The following is an 18529-nucleotide window of genomic DNA, read 5'->3' as shown; positions in this document are numbered from 1 at the left end:
CGACGTGTAGAAAGGACAAAGACACAGAGCTGTTGGACAGAGATGAGGGAGGATGTGACTGCAGCCTTTTCACCTTCACAACAGCTCCCATCACGTCTGTCACCCCCACTGGGAGGAGAGAAAAGACCAGTCTGAGAGTCTGGAGAAACACTCGCCTACTTCTCAGGAATTAAAAAAAAGCAAACAGTCTTCCTACATTAACATGAAATTCATCAGCAAGTGCTTAAAATGTTTGTATTGACTAAAGTGAGTGAAAGCAGTGAACACGGCGACCGAGCCTGCACCTCTGATGATTGTGTAAAGTCGGCCAGCACGTTGGAGACTCTCGGCTGGACTGCTCACATAAGAGGTCGGCAGGCAGTTATGAAACAGCTACGTGTTTTAAATAACCTGCTTTTAAGAGGAACTCCAGCGATTCTGCACACAAGCACGTTTCCAGGAGCTCTGTGAATAAAAAGTAGTTTAAAGCTCCAGAAGAAGCTGTGAAATCTGATTAATTGCCTCAAGTGATGTCACTCGAGTCAGCGTGGGGACTATAAGTTTGTAAATTAAAACAATCTGACAAAATAAGATGATATCTTTGGCTCTGCTGCATTGATTTTGATCATTGAATATGAAACGTTAAATGTGTGTCGTACTCTGTTAACTTATTGGAGATTTTCTAGAGGATCATATCTGTTGCATCCAGGTAATGGACGTTATAAACTGTCACAATATCAGGTTTTTGTATTATTAATGTCAGCCTTTTATCGGTTTTCAGAATAAAATGCGAGCAGCCACTGGTGTGTCCAAATGGCCCATTTTTCCGGCTGCTCGCTTCCTGTTAGTATCAGCAGCGATTAATGAGGAGCTGGGAGCGAGCGGCGAGCCAGGTGTCAGAGCCGCCGCTAAACAGGAATAAAGAGGCCATGAGCACTGACCTGCAACGAATTCCCACAGACTCAGCCAGGAAGGAAGCAGGAGGGACGGAGGAGACTCAAGATCTGAATGAGCACGTCTCTGCTACAGCAGCGATACAGCCTGTGGTGTTTTACCGTTTCATCGAGCAGATCTGAAGAACTACACACGAGTTAAAACACAAACTTGTTTATCCGGGGTTAACTTTTAGTCTCATTTTGTAAAAGTGTTTCCTGTCTGTAACTGGTTTCCAGACCTTGTGTATTAGTCCACAACGTTCCTGTAAGGCCTTTCATGATAGAATCAACACAGGATGCACATCGACCACTCAAATTTTGAGAAAATACACACGTACTAAAATCTTTTTCTAGTCTTGACTCCAACAACCTTTATTATGGTAATAATAAGTAAAAACCTGATCTAAATACTGGAGGTCCTGGACTCAGAACTGTAAATGGATGAGATTGAATTGATACTGGACATTGTGACTCCTGTTGTGACTCCTCGAGAGAGAAGACAACTCACTCTGTTGGAGTTGTTGGAACTACAGAAACACTTGTAATTGTACATGCATGTACAGAGTGAAGCTTCTTCCCTCACAAACAATCTGTGGAGCAGCGAGCACGTTAAACACCAGACAGCTTCAATTTTGACTCGTCGTTAAATTATTCACAGAATTCACAGCGTTTGTCATTTTAACCAGTGAAAGCAACAGTCAGCACTGGTTTAAAACTGCTATCTGAATGTTTTGAACACTAATTAGCTAATTAGCTAATTAGCTTTGGAGTTATGCAAACCTGTGTCTGAACTCAGACATTCTTCTCATACTCACGTTGATTTGAACTGTTTTACTGCAGGCTGGTGTGAAGCAGAGCAGTGCTGATACATCAGGTGGACAAAACAAGGCGGGAAAAGGATCCACAGTTGATCAGCTTGATTTTAGGCGACATTGATCCTTTAAAATATGTGTAGATCGGCCCTGATGCTGATTCTTAGGATCTTTTAGGATACCAAAACATAATGTCTCTCTAAATATCAGTACTCCAGCTCACAGCAGGACACTGAGACTGACTCTGTTATTAACAGATCACATTAAAAACAAAGAGGAGTGAACTATGTGATCAGATTCACTCTCTTGACTGTTACATGTGTCTTTAAATAATCAGCTGCTGATTACTGGAGAGCCAACAGGTTCATATTCCCCAAAACAAACAAAAAGTCAACAAAAATAATCAATAGAAAATTCTACTGTATAAAGTTAGATATAAACATTACATTTCCATAAGATAATGAGATATAATTAATGTCAGAATACTAAATACATGGAGCCAAATCCACAAAAGGATTGTGCAGTTTTTTGGCGGCTAAACTTGTGCAAATGGGGCAAAAACTTTGTGTGTAGTTGACAAAGTACCTGGAAAGAGTGAAATGCATCACAAACTGTTATAACGTCATGGTGTGACTGTTCAATTTGCATTTATGTAAATTAGGTAATATTCATACATTCGGTGCAAAATTGACCCCTTTCTGTGTTCTAACTCACAAAGACGCTAACAGACACACGCAGGTAGACTTATTAGAGTCCTCAGATAGTTTCACTTTAAATCTTACTGCTTGTGAGGCCTGAATGATATTAAATTGATATTGAATGATATCAAGGACGAAATCTAGACAGTCTAGTCAGACGTTGGAGGGGATCAACGTCTGACTTTCAGCTACTTGAGATAAAAATGTCCTGACAGCTGTGATGGAGCTCAGGATTCATCTGAACAGTTTATTACAGACAGGTCTGAATGATGTTTAGCAGAACACAGAACTTTAATTAATGAAGTTAAATGAGCACAGACTCTTTCTCAGTTTACAGACGCACTTATTGTTTCAGCTGCTGTGACACACAAACACAACATCAGTTTCTGTGAAATCCTGAACGACATCATTGTAAGATTCATTAAGACATTAATCTGACACGTTTCAGACCTGCCTGAGTCACATTAATAGCTTAATAGATTATGTAACAGATGTGAAATACTAGAGAAGTAAAAGAATCAAAATACATGAAAGTTGGTTTGTAACTGTGGAGCTCCGTGTGTGAGCACCTCTGCTAATTAAAGACACACAGTTTGAGGCTTTTGTGCTCTCTGCAGTTTCATTATGAACCAATCAGTGTGCTGAAACGTGGAGAAAAGCCTGAAACACTGGACACACTGGACACACTGGAAACACTGGAAACACTGGACACACTGGACACACTGGACACAGCTTCTCTCATTCAATCAGACGTAAAATAAGGGCAAATTTCACTCAGCTGCAAAACTTTATGGGCGTGTTTGCACCGTCATGTCATTCACACAAAATCTGTTGTGATTCGGACCTTAAAACGAGGCAGATTGTGTCTAAATGCTGCACATTCACAGTGCTGAGTCTGGCTGAGTAGATCCACAACACATTTCCATAACATAAATGAACAGTTTCCAGCAGCAGCAGTTTTCAGTGATAAACTCACTCAACTCTGTACTCACACAGTCAGAGACTAGCTGGTGAACATAGTGCAGCATTTAGCAGAATATTGTTCTTACATTCATCAGATGAACACAAACATGACTGCATCTTAAACCTTAAACAAATAACACAGGAGTGTAGTTTGAGGAAAATGATTCAATATGGACTCTGACATCCAGCCAACATGACAATCATTCAATCATTTCAGTATTTCTGCTCAAGATATTGTACATATAGTCTTTGTGTTGATATGTGTGTATATTAGTAGATGATACAGTGCATGAACACGTGGTAATAATCCATTGTGTGGGTTTCTACTATATTATGTTTGTCTACAGTAGATCAACACATAAGTACTGAAACTGCAACATCATCATCTTTTTATAAAGTTTGGATCCATATGACGAAGACTGACACTAACTATAAACACTATAAACAACAAACATGGTTCTTCTTCCATTTCCTGTCAAACTTCTACCATCAGACAGACTTACTGAATCCAACCAGACAGCATCAAACTCTGTGTGTACGAACAAAGACAATGAAGCTGCTCATACACACGGTTCTGTTCTCTAAATCTCAGTCATTGTGGAAGAACAATTAACCATAAATGGATGAAGATACGTCCTGAATCAACCGTTTACATATCAACATGCTGCCTTCACACCTGTCAATGAAACAAACAGCAAAGAAGAAGTTCATTGTGACTGACTGTGTTGCATCAATCCATCAATCATTATGCACGACTGGTTATTTATAGTCAAATATTAATACCACAATGTAAAAATACTTCATTACACATGAAAGTCATGCTTTTAAAAGCCTACAGAAGTATTAGCAGTTGATTAACTTAAAGTATTGAAAGTAAAAGTACTTGTTTTGCAGAAAATCAGGTTGTGACTATATTAAATACTTTGAATAAAGTCTATCATTAAAACTGATGAATGATTGTTATTATTTGATCTTCAGGACATTATAAGAGTCACCAGATAAATCTGATAGATGAATCATTTTTTGTGAATTATTGGAGTTTTACCTTTTTTTTTTACCAAACTAAACAATGTTTTGTTATAATTAGATGGTGTGATTGATCACCCCAGCTGGTTTTTATAAATATCAGTTGATGTGTGGGAGATGTCTCCTGCCGGGGTTCAGCGGGTCTGCATCATTTATACATTTGTCTTCAGGTGTTCACAACGGCAGACATGAAATCTGTCATGATGAGAGAGATGAGAGAGAGGATTGTAAAAGACCTGAGTTAATATATTTGTTAATAATGAAGAGCAGCGCTGCAGCAGTGCATTTAACATGCAGGCGGTGCTGCTATTGGCTGGAACTGCTGATGTGAGCTGGAGCAGGGAAATGGGGACAGTGTGGGCTGGTGAGGGCGGGGGTGCATTAGTATATGTTGCCCTCCTTTCGTGACTAGACATTCGTCATGGCAGCTCCTCAGTCTCTGCAGTTTGAACACAACTGACTGGACACAATATGCTGCTGGAAATCACTCGACATGAAGGAACCACTGAACATCATCAATGACATAAAACTTGCAGCGCTGACACTTGGTGCTTCTTACGAGGCTGTATGAATTATGTATGGAACATATATATATATATACAGTATATATCAGTAAAACCTGATGCTTGTTCTGATCAACACACTCTAAACATGGCCGAGCTCTCTTTCTCTGTCCAATAATGACTCCCTCCCCTTCCCACTGGCTCCATCTGTCCCTACATTCCTGCAGTATATATATAGAGAGAGCTCTTGTTCTGCCTTTCTCTGCAGGATTCAATGAAAAGTAGGGCAAAGAGGAGGAGAGAGTGGGCCAACTAAGTCCAGCACACATAATCTGTGTAGGCTGCGCCACGCTCTGTACGCCATGCTGGATTAAACCCACAGGGATACATCAGACAAATTCACTTTCCTTTCATTAGGTATCAGAAGGTATTAAACCTTTAATGTTGAGGTGATGTTATTATGACGATATCCTAGATTTTAGATGTGATGTACTATCCACAAGGTAGAGGTCTGGCATCACGTACATGCACACTGATAAAGTAACATCATGTCTGTCTCTGACGAGGCCAGATTACCCAGAAGCTCCAGCTTCACTGTGTCTGTTGGTTGTGTGCAACAGAGAAACTGAGTAAGTACATTTCTTGTAAATACAAGACTGCAGTCGACCGCTCTTAACTATTATATTATAAGTTAAAGCACAATAAGGATAAAAGCTTATTTCCATTGTGATCTCTTCAGGGGAAAGATGAGTAAGATGGTGAGTTAAATTAAAACACATCCAATAACAACAAAAACACTTCTTCACTTGAGTATTTCAGTTTCATGCTACTCTATACTTCTACACTACATATCAGAGGGAAATACTGTAGTACTTTTTACTCCAGAACATTTATCTGCAGTTACTTGTCAGATTTAAACTACACAACAGTATAGAAATAAGTTAACAGTCGTCACCTCCATCAGTATGAAAATGTTACATTCAGTGTAATCCATCAGTAATGTAAGTAATACGTACTGTAATATGCTGAGTCCTTTATATTAGCTCATGTTTTGTCCAGTGTGTGTCCACATTTGGTGCTTTTAAACATCACTACGTCTTTTATCTTTAAACAATATGTGTGCAGACACACACATAACTGTGGCCACACACCCTGCTGTATAAATATCCTGGCTGTAATTACTGGATATGACTGTATGTGATCATGAATGTATAGTTTCTAACCAGTTATTAATATTGTCTCACTCTGCTCCTCGTACACTCGCATCTTTAATGATCAAAGTTTGTTTGATAGTCAAAGTCTAAACTGTCTGAATATTCCCACAACTATAAATTAGCCGACTGTTTCAAATCAATCTGCTTGTCTTCACTAAATATTATTGCACCTCTTAAGGTTTAATCCTCAGAAAGAAAGCAGCCTCGGATAAATGACGATATGTAGGAAAGCAAAGTGCAGATGGAAAAAGATCCATTACAACATGATGAAGGAGTTATTATTACACTATAATAATATGGTTAAATATGTGAGAACACACTATCTCCCAGCTGAACGTGATGCTGATTGTTAAATGTTTTTGGCTGGACTGTAACAGCAGAGTCAGATCTATAACCACGACTGTCTGTGACTGACTGACTGAGTGATGAAGTTTGGAGAGTTTCCTCATTGGCTGTTGCTCTTTCAAAATGAATCGTCATGAGATGATGGAAGTGGAGGACAGCGGCGATGTAGAACAGACGTGTTTCTGCTCCGAGCTCTCAGCTCCGATGATAAATGCAGCACAGTCGGCTAAACTCCTGTTTAAACAGACGCGTATCAGCGTCTTTACCGTCTCCTTCTCTACCGTCCAGCGTGATCGACTCTTCAGCTGACAGCGAGACACTCCGCAGTGTGTTTTGATTTTATAACTGAACTAAAACCAGGATGCAAACTTTTTATTTCTGACGTTTTCACATCACAAATGATGAACAACAGCATTAAAACACGAGTCTTGCAGGTAAAACATGTGGCTGTTATATCAGGTTAGTGTGGGGCGGCTGATCTGCAGGTGCGCTTGATTTGACTGTACCTGCAGTAACCGGGCGGAGATAAGCCTCCTGAATTTGAACCCAAAATTCTGTCAAAACTTTCATTTATAATTTCCACCGCAGCCTCCTTAAAAGGCTGATAGAGGCCTGATGCACTTAACAGGCCTCTTAACTCTTCAATGCTAAATCAGATTATACATACAGCCACACTGCACAAGTGTGTAACATTTGATACAATTCTACCAACAGGGGGCGCTACTGTAATATTATAACATGATGTTTCTACACTTCTGTTGTCTTTAATAAAATGAAACTTGGTACAAAAGTTGTCCATGAGAACGTGCAGCATATTGGCACCAATAACCATAACCATAACTGCCATGTCTCCAAAATATAATATTCCATGGTAACTAAATTCATCAAAGTTGTACAGACAGGGATGCTGAACCAGTCTGTAGCGTTTGTTACAAGGTGGTGCTACAAAATCTGAAACAATTGCTGCTGCACCAAAATGAACAAACATGCGGTTCAGCTTCCAGTTCTGCCAGTTTTACATTTCAGTTTCCAACATTTTCAAGCAAAATTCATTTCAGATTTCTGCATTTTCAGCAATGCTTTGCAATTTATTTCAGCTGTCAGCATTCACACGCATTTACACACGCAGGAAATGCATTTCTAGTCTTGTGATCTTTGTTCTTCTCTTTATTATTATTCCACATTCTGGACGTTTTGACCCTTTTCAACTGCTGTTAACTTTGTGCTATAAAAACTATTCATGTCAAACTGTGCAGCTCATTCAGCAGATGTGTGCTTGTATTTTTCTTTATTGTGACACGTTTCAGTGATTTTCTATATATTTCTTATAACAATTAAAATGTATAATGGCAGTCTATGGGAGGAATGGTCACTTTGAGACTCAACTGCTTGGACATCATACAGACCCCATTACAACTTTAAAACGGTCACAAAACTTCAGATCAGATCAGATTGTGTTGTGATACTTTTTGTACTTTTGGAGCAATTTATGTTTAAATTGAGGGCTTTTACAGCAGTTTTCAGATCTCACCAGTGTGTCATGTGACCAGGCACAGACTAGAGACTAGAGATATTTTTAGACCAGAAAAAACACGTCTCACTCCCACAGTTTTAACTCTTCAAGCACAAACCATACGTTAAGATGTTCCCTCCTCTCTCTCACAGTGTAAATACATTTCACAGAGGACTTGTAGTTTTTAGGATCTAAACCTTAATTGATAGTCTGCAGGCTGTGCGTCTCCTTTGACTCCAGTGTCTGAAACTGACAGATTCTCTCCTCCTTCAAACACTTTGTGAACATTTCATACATTCTCATGTTAAACTAATTCTGCTGCCACTAATGATGCACAAATCTCTGAACTACAAACTCGAGTTTAAGGCAAATAAACTTCTCCTCAACAAAATGTAAACTTTTTTCTCCGATTTCAGGGAAAGTCTGTCAGCTCGGTGGTTTCAACACAGTTCTCATAGTCAGCTGTCAGATGTGCAATACCTCCTCAGTGCTCCTCATAAGATTGCTCTTATGAACAAAGTTGCTTTGGATCTTTATCATGTACCATCATTCAATGCAACTTCATATCATTATTTCATATTTAGATTGATATGCATGTAAATTTTTGTTGTTGTCTGCAAACAGTATGTCTGGATAGTGCAGAGATTGAAGAGTTTACAACTTCTTTACCTGAAAACTGAAAACTGCCTCAGTCTCACAACACAAACAAATAAAAACCAATACAACGTACTGGCATGCACAAATACAAACACGTACACAAAATTATCCAGAGAAGTCTTCTTCTGGACAATCTACAAGCCATATTTTATGCAATCAAAAGTTTAAATAGTAAAATCTATCATGTTAGCTCGGTGCTCAGCACTGCAGTTTTACAAACATGAGATTGTAGGTTTGGTTCCCTCAGCTTGGTAAAATTTCAGTGTTATTCAGTTTCTAGCAATGTAACCCGAAATATTTCAGCTTTCAGCAATCACACGCAACGTCTTCAGAAACTGTGTTTTCTAGTTCATTAATAGCACCAACTGCCCCACCTTGTGGCCATTAGTGAAACACCATATATCTCTTTAGTACATGATTCAGTTACCACAGATTTCGGGTTTTATCTTCAGATGTGAATCACCAACACGTCTTGCTGGGACACTTTCACAGTAGCAACAACAGATGTATCTTTGAAACCTCTCTGGAGGTTCATTCATGCAACTCTGGAGGCCGTTTATCTCATTTTACGCCCTCGTTCTGTCGGAGAACGTACTGGCCGTATAAAAACAAGCAAGCAAAGAAAAATAATTCATATTCATGAACTTTTGACCATGACACTCAAACTGTTTTCCCATCATGCGTTGGTTTATGTAAACAGAAAGTACAATGTTAGCATGGAACAAACAAAGTGCCCATTTTGGCCACTGAGCTTCCTAACAGGTCAATCTGCCCATCAGATGCAATTAGTTATATGCACCTTTTCATTCATGTGTCCAAACCTTGGACTGCTACTGTATATATGAGACAGAGCTGCCTGTGAATGTGCACCTGTTCCCTCCAGTCCAATCATAAGAAGCAGAACGCTATTACCATGACAACGAGTTGTCACTGTCTGTCACGAGGAGCGGACATTATCCTGCAGTCCAGCGCTGAACCTGTGTGTTCAGACTGCAGCTGAGTTTCCGATGAACACTTGGATCACTGAGTCCATCTGGCAGTCTGAGTCTCAGTCGGAGATCAGTGACATGATGTTTGCACTGACAAAAATCTGATATAAATGTCTATTTGTAGATAATTATAGACCTTGTAATTTCACGTTAGCTACTACGGCAGTAAAACACACATTAAGAAAGTCTTAATCTAATTCAATATAATTCACATAATAGATAAACGTTTATTGTACCTATGCAAGCTTTATTCACTGATGAAGATCATGTGATACAGTTGAGAGCTTTGGGATTGTTTGTAAAAACAATAAATGAAATTTGAACCGTAACTTTTAAGCCACTGCGGAGCAAAAAAGATCTACTGAGCGATCATGTTAACAGATCCATCTCCAAACATCCACAAATACAGACAGCGTGAAAGCTCTGCTGTTCAAACCTGCCAACAACCAACTAACTCCAACCATTTTTCTTTTGTCCACTAAACAAAAATGACTGAGACGAGATTAGTTTACAAAGTTAATATGTCCAAAAAGGATTTCCCAAATGTCACAATACGCTGCTTTACTTTAGCAGTGTGTGTGTTGGTGCACTGACTGTTCTAATAGTGAGGTGTATCTGTAGCATTGGGCATCTGGATGACACTCAGTACAGACACTGATAGAGCAGATGTCACATGGACTAAATCTACGGATCTTGTGGGGAAAGAGAACATGCTTCACTAGATTTATGGTTCTGCTTCAGTGGAGTCACAATCTCAATATCCTGTTGGGGAAAATGTGCTGCAGCCTTTTAGCCTTTGGGGGGAAATAAAGGCTCAAACACACTGAAAAAGTCTGACGAACATTTTGAAGTAAATTTGTTGTTTTAAATGTGCACCAAAAACATTATGAGGCGCATCAAACTGTCTTGAAGCCCCGACTCTGACCTGGTTTTGATTTTGGAGCATCAGATGAGGATCCAGTTACAAAGATATGGTTTCTACAGCTGAAAACTGTGTCTATCAGCCAAACTTAAGATGATGATGTAGACGGACCAGTGGGAGACTCAAGGCTCTGATGACACGAGGGTCATGAGACAATAGCTATAATTCTACTGTAAATTTTGTACTAACTGTACAAACTGATTGCTACAGTGATGACGGTGCTACCAGAGGCGAGAGACATGCTTCTCATTATACTGTCAAGAGGAGCAGTGAAGTCACACTAATATAATGTATCTACAGCCCCTTATAGACACGCACCCTTTATGTTCATCTGATGGCAATCTAACATGGTGGTCTCATGTCTGAATACACACCCTGGACCCTTTATGTAATAATATCTCAATCAAACAAAATCACTTTAATAAAGTAGGAAACACTGGAAGAGACCATTTTAAGGAATCTTCTCATATCAGATCAGTCTATAACAACCACAATAATCAGATCAGTCCTCTCTGTATTTTACAAACTGTTTCAATAAATATCCAGAAAAACACTTTATATACATACAACATGTTGGCTAAGAGGACTTAAAGAGAGGCAACCTAACATCCTGTCAGTCAATGATTGTGCACGCCAGACTTAATAAAACACGTAGCAAAATTTACTCACTAATAACATTAAATGATGAACCTGACCCCTTTAACACTCTGTGCACCAGGTGCCAAATATCACACGAGCTTCATTTCTCTCCGTAAATGTTCCGTCACGTCTGAATGAAGCTGTAAAAACATCTAAATTAATTGCAGTGCAGCGAATTTAAAAGTACACAGTGACTCTGAGCCTGTTTCAGAAGCCTGATCAGCATCATCAGGTGATGCACGTGTAACCACAACCAACAGTGATGTCACAGTGTCCTGCAGTACACATGTACATCACTGCAGCAAGGTGAGAAGTAAAACCAGGGCAAGTCCAGCTACTCGTTAGTTTGACCAAAGAAAATAAATGAACATGAAGATGTTTCATTGGAGTCTATTGATACACAGACTAGACACGAGACATAAACCTACTGAAGTTCAATGTTACTGGTCGTTTGGTCCAGAAAATCTGGCCAGTAATGTGATTTGATTTTAATTTTCTTTTTTATTTAGGATGGGAAGATGTTAGAGAAGGAGAAAGAATATTAAAAGGATGGGAAGATAAGATCCAATAGCAGACATCTGTATGTACAAATACACAAAATCAAAATGAAATTAAATAAGTACTAATTACAAGTGGGCCGTTTACAAAGATAATCCATAAGGATAAGACTGCGGAGAGAGAAGCACTGCTGTGGCTCTCCGTCATGCTAACACAGATATCAAGTTGAAATTCCCAAGTTTGGTGAAGCGACCATAGGCCAGTGAAGAACTGGGTCATGGGCTGTTTTGATGCTCAATGTTTTCTGTCACTGCTCCCAGAGGCGAAAGAGCACTGTGCTGAACGCTGAATATTGATTGGCTTAGATAACTGACTTCCACTGAGAAATGTCAGCAGAGGCCACCGAGGCCAGGCTGGCTTCTCTCCATGAACAAAGAAGAAGAGTCGTCTCTAAGGAATGAGGACAAACGTTGGGTTGAATGAGTTCATGTAATACGTTGAAAGTGAAACTGAAACTCTCTTCACCTTCTGTGTAAGAAACGATAAACTATCAAATGTCATTTATCATTGCTGGATTTATATGTGTGGAAATAACGTCTACATGTCAAACCACATAAAAAGTATTCTGACACGTGTCACTCATCCGTCTCACGGAGCAGATACGTTTTTATTTTATCAAACCGACTCAGACACTCACGCCACGCTGAGAGATGATGGAAGACCAGACTGTCAGAAGAAGACCTTTGAGTGCTGAGGTCACACATGAGCTTATACGCAGCATCGAACAATGTCAGGTTGTTGAAAAGTGATACATTATAACAAGTTACTGTAGTGAGGCAGCATCACTGCAGGAACAGAACATACACCAGTATTGTATACTGTATTGATTTCTTATCAATTATAAATTTAATTTCATTTAACTTTTAAATAAGTTCAGTGGTGCAAGAACATGAACCAGTGTCTGTCGAGACTGGTGGAACGATCTGAAATAATTAGATGAATAATATGTAATTTCTGCCGTTAGTGGTCCTAAAAACTGAGAGAGTGTTGTGAAGTAGTGTGGGATCATTATTAAACAACCAGCTTCTTCAGGTTAGCATCACTTCAGTGTTAATGATCACAAGTCTCCTCCTCTCCACAACAAACGGACTAGTGATTAAAACCATGAACACACTGAATAAAGCTGTGTCATATAAAACAATCAGTGTTTCTCTGACGTACGATGACATGAGGAGCAGCTGTTAGCCGAGCTGCTGCTAACGTTTCAGCTTGTTTCTCTGATAACTTCAGATTCAGAGTTCTGATGATTAAAATCCTTCATCAGTTCAAAAGATTCAGTTAAAAAACGACCAAGATGTAAGAAGTTTACTCTTTGGTAGACGGGTGTGACGCTACTGACAGGAGACCAAATGAAACCGTCTGTTACCTCCATTAAAATGACTTCTGAGTTTGATTTGGGAAAATGTAAGAACACAACTTATATTATAAGTCGTAGTATATATAAGTATTAAGTATATAACACAGGTCTAGTTGTATTTAGACATTTTACTGTGTTAATGTTACGCATTATAGCTTTGAATAAATGATAAAATATAATAAAAAACTAGTAAATCATAACACATAAAGAGCAACTTGCACTTTTCACATCACAACTCACAGTAAGAAGCCTCTGATATTACTCCTGATGTGAGCTTCATATCAGCAGTGTTTCTAATCACAAGGAAACAATTATCATGTAACACAGTGCTGCTGGTCTTGTGGGAACAACACAGACTGGTGCAAGATATTATAATTATGTGCAACGCAGCTCCAGCTGAGAGGCAGCGAGGAGCCATGATACGCTGGTCAATGAACACTTCATAACATCTGTGCTTCACCGCTGTAAATGTGCCAGGTAAAAATAGCCTGTGTGAATGAATGGAAGAGTGAAAGCAGAGCAGAGAAAGGCTGACTTATAGTCCAGGCTGGTGCTGACTGGATTGCTTGTGACGTAGCTGAAACTGTCAGGTCTGAGTTACATAAAGCAGCGAAGGGAAGATGGCAGCAGAGCCGAGAGAGGACGAACTGCCTCCATACTGTAGGTTGGCTGTTAATGTCAGCGGGGAACGATCCCCTCAACGTTTTGGTTCTTTATTCTTTATTATTGCCAGAGGTGGAGAGTAACTAAGTAGATTTTCTGCAGTATGGTACTTAAGTACAGTTTTCAGGTTCTTGTACTTTACTTGAGTATTTCCATGTGATGCTACTTTATACATTTCAGAGGGAAATATTGTACTTTCTACTCCACTACATTTATTTAACAGCTTTAGTTACTTTTCAGATGAAGATTTGACACAATGGATAATATAACAAGCTTTTAAAATACAACACATTGTTAAAGATGAAACCAGTGGTTTCCAACCTTTTTAACTAAACTAGCTAACTGTATATAAAGTAGTGTAAACTAGCTCCACCTCCAGCAGCTACAACAGTAACATGCTGCTCTAACACTGATGCTTCACTATTAATAATCTAATGATGTCATATATAATAATATATCAGTCAGAGGGACCAAACCACTACTTTTACTGCAATACTTTAACTACATCAAGCTCATAATACTTATGTACTTTTACTGCAATACTTTAACTACATCAAGCTCATAATACTTATGTACTTTTACTGCAATACTTTAACTACATCGAGCTCATAATACTTATGTACTTTTACTGCAATACTTTAACTACATCGAGCTCATAATACTTATGTACTTTTACTGCAATACTTTAACTACATCGAGCTCATAATACTTATGTACTTTTACTGCAATACTTTAACTACATCGAGCTCATAATACTTATGTACTTTTACTGCAATACTTTAACTACATCGAGCTCATAATACTTATGTACTTTTACTGCAATACTTTAACTACATCGAGCTCATAATACTTATGTACTTTTACTGCAATACTTTAACTACATCGAGCTCATAATACTTATGTACTTTTACTGCAGTCCAATCTCATCCATTGTAGCTAACTTCTATTAAGATCTAATGAGGTTGATATTTTTTGTCTGCTACAGCATAAATATCTGTCCTGTATTCTCTAATAGTCTCATGATGATGCCCGTCATCTTCACATTAATTACACAGAATACACTCTCTACATATATGTTATCTACATATATGGAGACCTGGTTTCCACACAGCCTGTCAAATCTTGTGTAAAGCAACAACGTGTCGTTCTATCATCAGCAGAGCAGACGGTCACACTGAGCCTGATTGCATCCTGCTACACAACACAACAACATCACACTGTGAACAACAATCTAACTTACAAACATGAACACAGGTCTTTTCCTGCAGCTTAGCTTGTTCAATGAGCCACCAAACAAACATTTGATCACTGCTCTTCAACAACACGCTGTCTGGTCATGACTGGTCGCTGCAGCTCAGGTGTGTTCACGTTGTCTCTCATTCCCTGCAGTGTAACACCGTCACTCTGACAGCCTGCCAGCTGCTGTCAATCAAACACAGACACCAACACACCCCGACAGCCCGTTGAGACAAAAAGAAACATTTCTGACTATTGATGATACATTTAAAAACATGCTGACATTATTATTAATTAATGAGTCAGCGTTATTTCAGTTGGAGCATAAAAGTTGAACTATATTCTTGTGAGACATCTGAAGATCTGAAGATCTTATCGTCAGTAGGAAGAGGATGAATGTCTCAGAGTGAAGGGAAGTCAGTACTGAGGGACAGACTAACACATTGCTGGTTTGGGATCGGGTCTTTTTATCGTATTTGGTGACAGCAAGAAAGATATAGAGTAGCCGTTAGACTTTAATACAGTAATCTGAGGGATCTTCCTAAAAATAAGACGATTCTCCGTGTCTCTTGTTGACACAGGTTGGAAGCACGCTGTCGTCTAAACGCCGCTGTTTCCTTTCACTGGCATGAGGCCCCAGATCAAAAGTACCTCTGTTGACAGGGGTGTCCACATACTTTTGGCCATGTACTGGAGGGATAAACAGGCTTTTGGCAAAGAACGGAGATCAACTTTGAGGATGACGTGATGTTACAAGAACTCCTCTCAGACATAGGACAACATGTAACTGCTTCAACACAGTGTCACTATGAAATGATGCTCATTGGCTGTGAAGGAATCACAAAACTTTCCAGCCCTGCAGCGACTCATCGTCACCGGAGCAGCCTGTTCTCTGACGATAGCAAATCAACAATTTGGCTTCCAGCCTGAGAGAGAACCTGTTAACGGCCTCAAATGATCACATATCTGTCTAAACTCCTAATTTAACCCCTCGGTGTCTGGAATACAGTCATATAGAGACTTTATTTATCATGCAGGTTCTAGTTTTATTCAGTGTAAACGTCTGAAGCATCACTTGTAGTTTGAAAAGAAGGTTAATGAATTAACTTCAGTTGTAACTATCAGCAATGGTGTTTTCTATTCTTTTTACAGTCTGTACCTTACTAGCAATCATTCAACTGTGAGTGATTTACAGATTCAGATCAGGGTTAATATAATATGACAGACGCATGTAAAACCATTTTTCCAGCTTTAACTACATGTTCAGTAGGAGAATGAGTCTGGTGGTTTGTTACATTTCTACACTTTGTGAATGTATTTAATGTTTATTTTAAGGACAAGTACATAACATAAACTTATGCCACATACCACAGTATTTATAGCCTCAGCTAGTTTGTCATGTCCGTCCCTAGACGGGTTATTTGTCTTATATTCAGTTAATTTGAATTAAAACAAAGATTTCAAAGAAGAACTTCAACAATTTAGTGTTGCTCTCATAATGCTGGGAGTCTCAGAGACATTAAGAGACTGAGATCTCCATTACTATGAGTCAAGCTCTAAAAACACTGCATTTCCCATAATGCAGCTCGCATATGAAGACATCATGAGGGTTATTCTCTCAGACTTGACAAAGGGCCTCCAGAGCCACAGAGGACATGATACAAGTTTACAGGCTGAGTAGTACTGAGTGTCTTTACATGAGACTTCCTGTGATTCATCTCTGATAAGACAGTGTGTTTGAATCCAGGTTCATAGATTTAAAGAGCAGAAGCTCTTTAACTGTGTGTCTGCTCAATAAGAACATTACATCTAATAATGAGCACTGAGAGGAAAGCAGTACGGGGACGCCCGTCATTCTCCCCCCAGCAGGTTAATCTGGCCCACATATTGTATAACTGATGTAATAATTTTATCCTTCAGCTACACTCACAGAAAAGTGAGATTCAAATATCCATGAACATCATATCAACAAAGACTAAACACCAAAGATGTACGTTGGTGGTTTCTGTGTTTGTAACTGAACGTTTTAATCTTTTTTCCTTTCGTGACACAGTTTTATCAGAGCAGCTGCAGCTTTATATCTATATTCAAAACATTTATATCAGTTACTTTGTTTTGACGTTGGCTGCAGGAAACATAACTGCTACATGAGTTTAGCTGAGCACAGGTTCAGTGTCTGTTACTACTAAATGCTGATACCAGTATTTTTAACTGGTCTGCCAGTAGCCTGTAGTTGATAGTGAGATGACAGTGAGCCTGTCTGCATGTCTGGAGATGTTAAATTCCTCTACAAGCATTAAACTACTATCTCATCCAATCACAGTTAACCCTTCACCAGTTTCCCTCTTTTTTTGCCATTTAATGAGTTTTAAGGGGGTGAAAACAGTCTCATCCCACATTTGACGGCATATTTGTTATTTATTAGTTTATTCTTGCTTTTAAAATTTTTTTTAAAAAAAATCATCCAACAGCTTCACTGAGTCAAATATAAGCAGCCTCATGTTTTACACATTTCTCCATGATTCAGTTGATCATCTTTTGCATCTCTGCTATGATTTAATATTCTGTCTTTGAATAAAGTCACAGCGGGAGTCTGTAATGACTGAATCACTGCAGGTCAGTGAGGCTTCGTTTATTTTACACAGTCGAAATACAAAAAAACGCGGTTTATCTGATGAATGCATAGATATGTAACACTGTGTTCATATCTGGGGGACGTGTGTAGATTAGCAGATATTTATTCTTTTATATCTTGACTACACAGACCGACTTGATGTGCTGCTCTGGTCATTCTGGTCATTTACTGGTTCAGGCCTCCTGTTGGTTTTGCAGATGAAATGTATAAACACACATGTTGCAGCTCATATTAACACATAAACCTTAACCAGACTGATCAGAAGCAGCTCCAAGTGGACAAAACCAGCACCGGGACGTGAAATAACGAGAGGAAGAAGAAGACCTTCATGTTCAGGCCAGTCGAGACAGCGCGACTCTCGACACTGATGAATCTTACCGACAGATAAACAGTAAAAACCGGAGAAGCAGATTAAATCCAGCCTAACCTACTACCAGTGTTTGACAGTGAGCTCTAACACATTCACATCCGAGCAGCACTTCACTGCTGTGCGTTAATGATGGAGCTGCTGTGCCGGTCTCTCTCTCTCTCAGCACATCCAGCCAGACAGGAGTTGATCACCGGCTTACCTTCTGCAGCCCACACCGCTGGCAGCATCCACAGCAAACACAACATATCCATAGTCAGTATTATAATTCCCGGCACTTGACTGTAAAAAGCCAATGCGTTCATCGCGCAGCAGCCGTCCAGCAGCGGGCCATTGACAGCGGATTCATTCAGAGGCGAAGAGCGTCATCATCATCCTCATCCTCATCCTCAGCAGCAGCAGCAGCGGCAGCGGGGGGATAAAAGCTGAGGAGCTGCTGCGGTTGGACGAAACCAAAAGGCAGGGGGCGGAAAAACACCGGCGAGCCCGAACAGCTCCGATTACATACAAGATTTACT

At 39.4% G+C, this 18529-nt stretch overlaps 1 protein-coding gene across 1 annotated transcript in view; it reads right to left on the bottom strand.

Annotated features, from left to right (window-relative positions):
• The window catches only part of ephb2a (eph receptor B2a), a 48285-nt gene extending 29969 nt beyond the window's left edge, over nucleotides 1-18316 (bottom strand). Inside the window, exon 1 of the mRNA XM_042410042.1 lies at nucleotides 18214-18316. Coding sequence (XP_042265976.1) covers nucleotides 18214-18316 — 103 coding nt within the window. The remainder of the gene's footprint in view (nucleotides 1-18213) is intronic.
• Nucleotides 18317-18529: the final 213 nt, after the last annotated feature.

The sequence above is a fragment of the Thunnus maccoyii genome, chromosome 4 (assembly GCF_910596095.1).
Source record: "Thunnus maccoyii chromosome 4, fThuMac1.1, whole genome shotgun sequence".
Taxonomy (NCBI): Eukaryota; Metazoa; Chordata; class Actinopteri; order Scombriformes; family Scombridae; genus Thunnus; species Thunnus maccoyii.
This window is presented reverse-complemented; position numbering and strand designations above follow the sequence as displayed.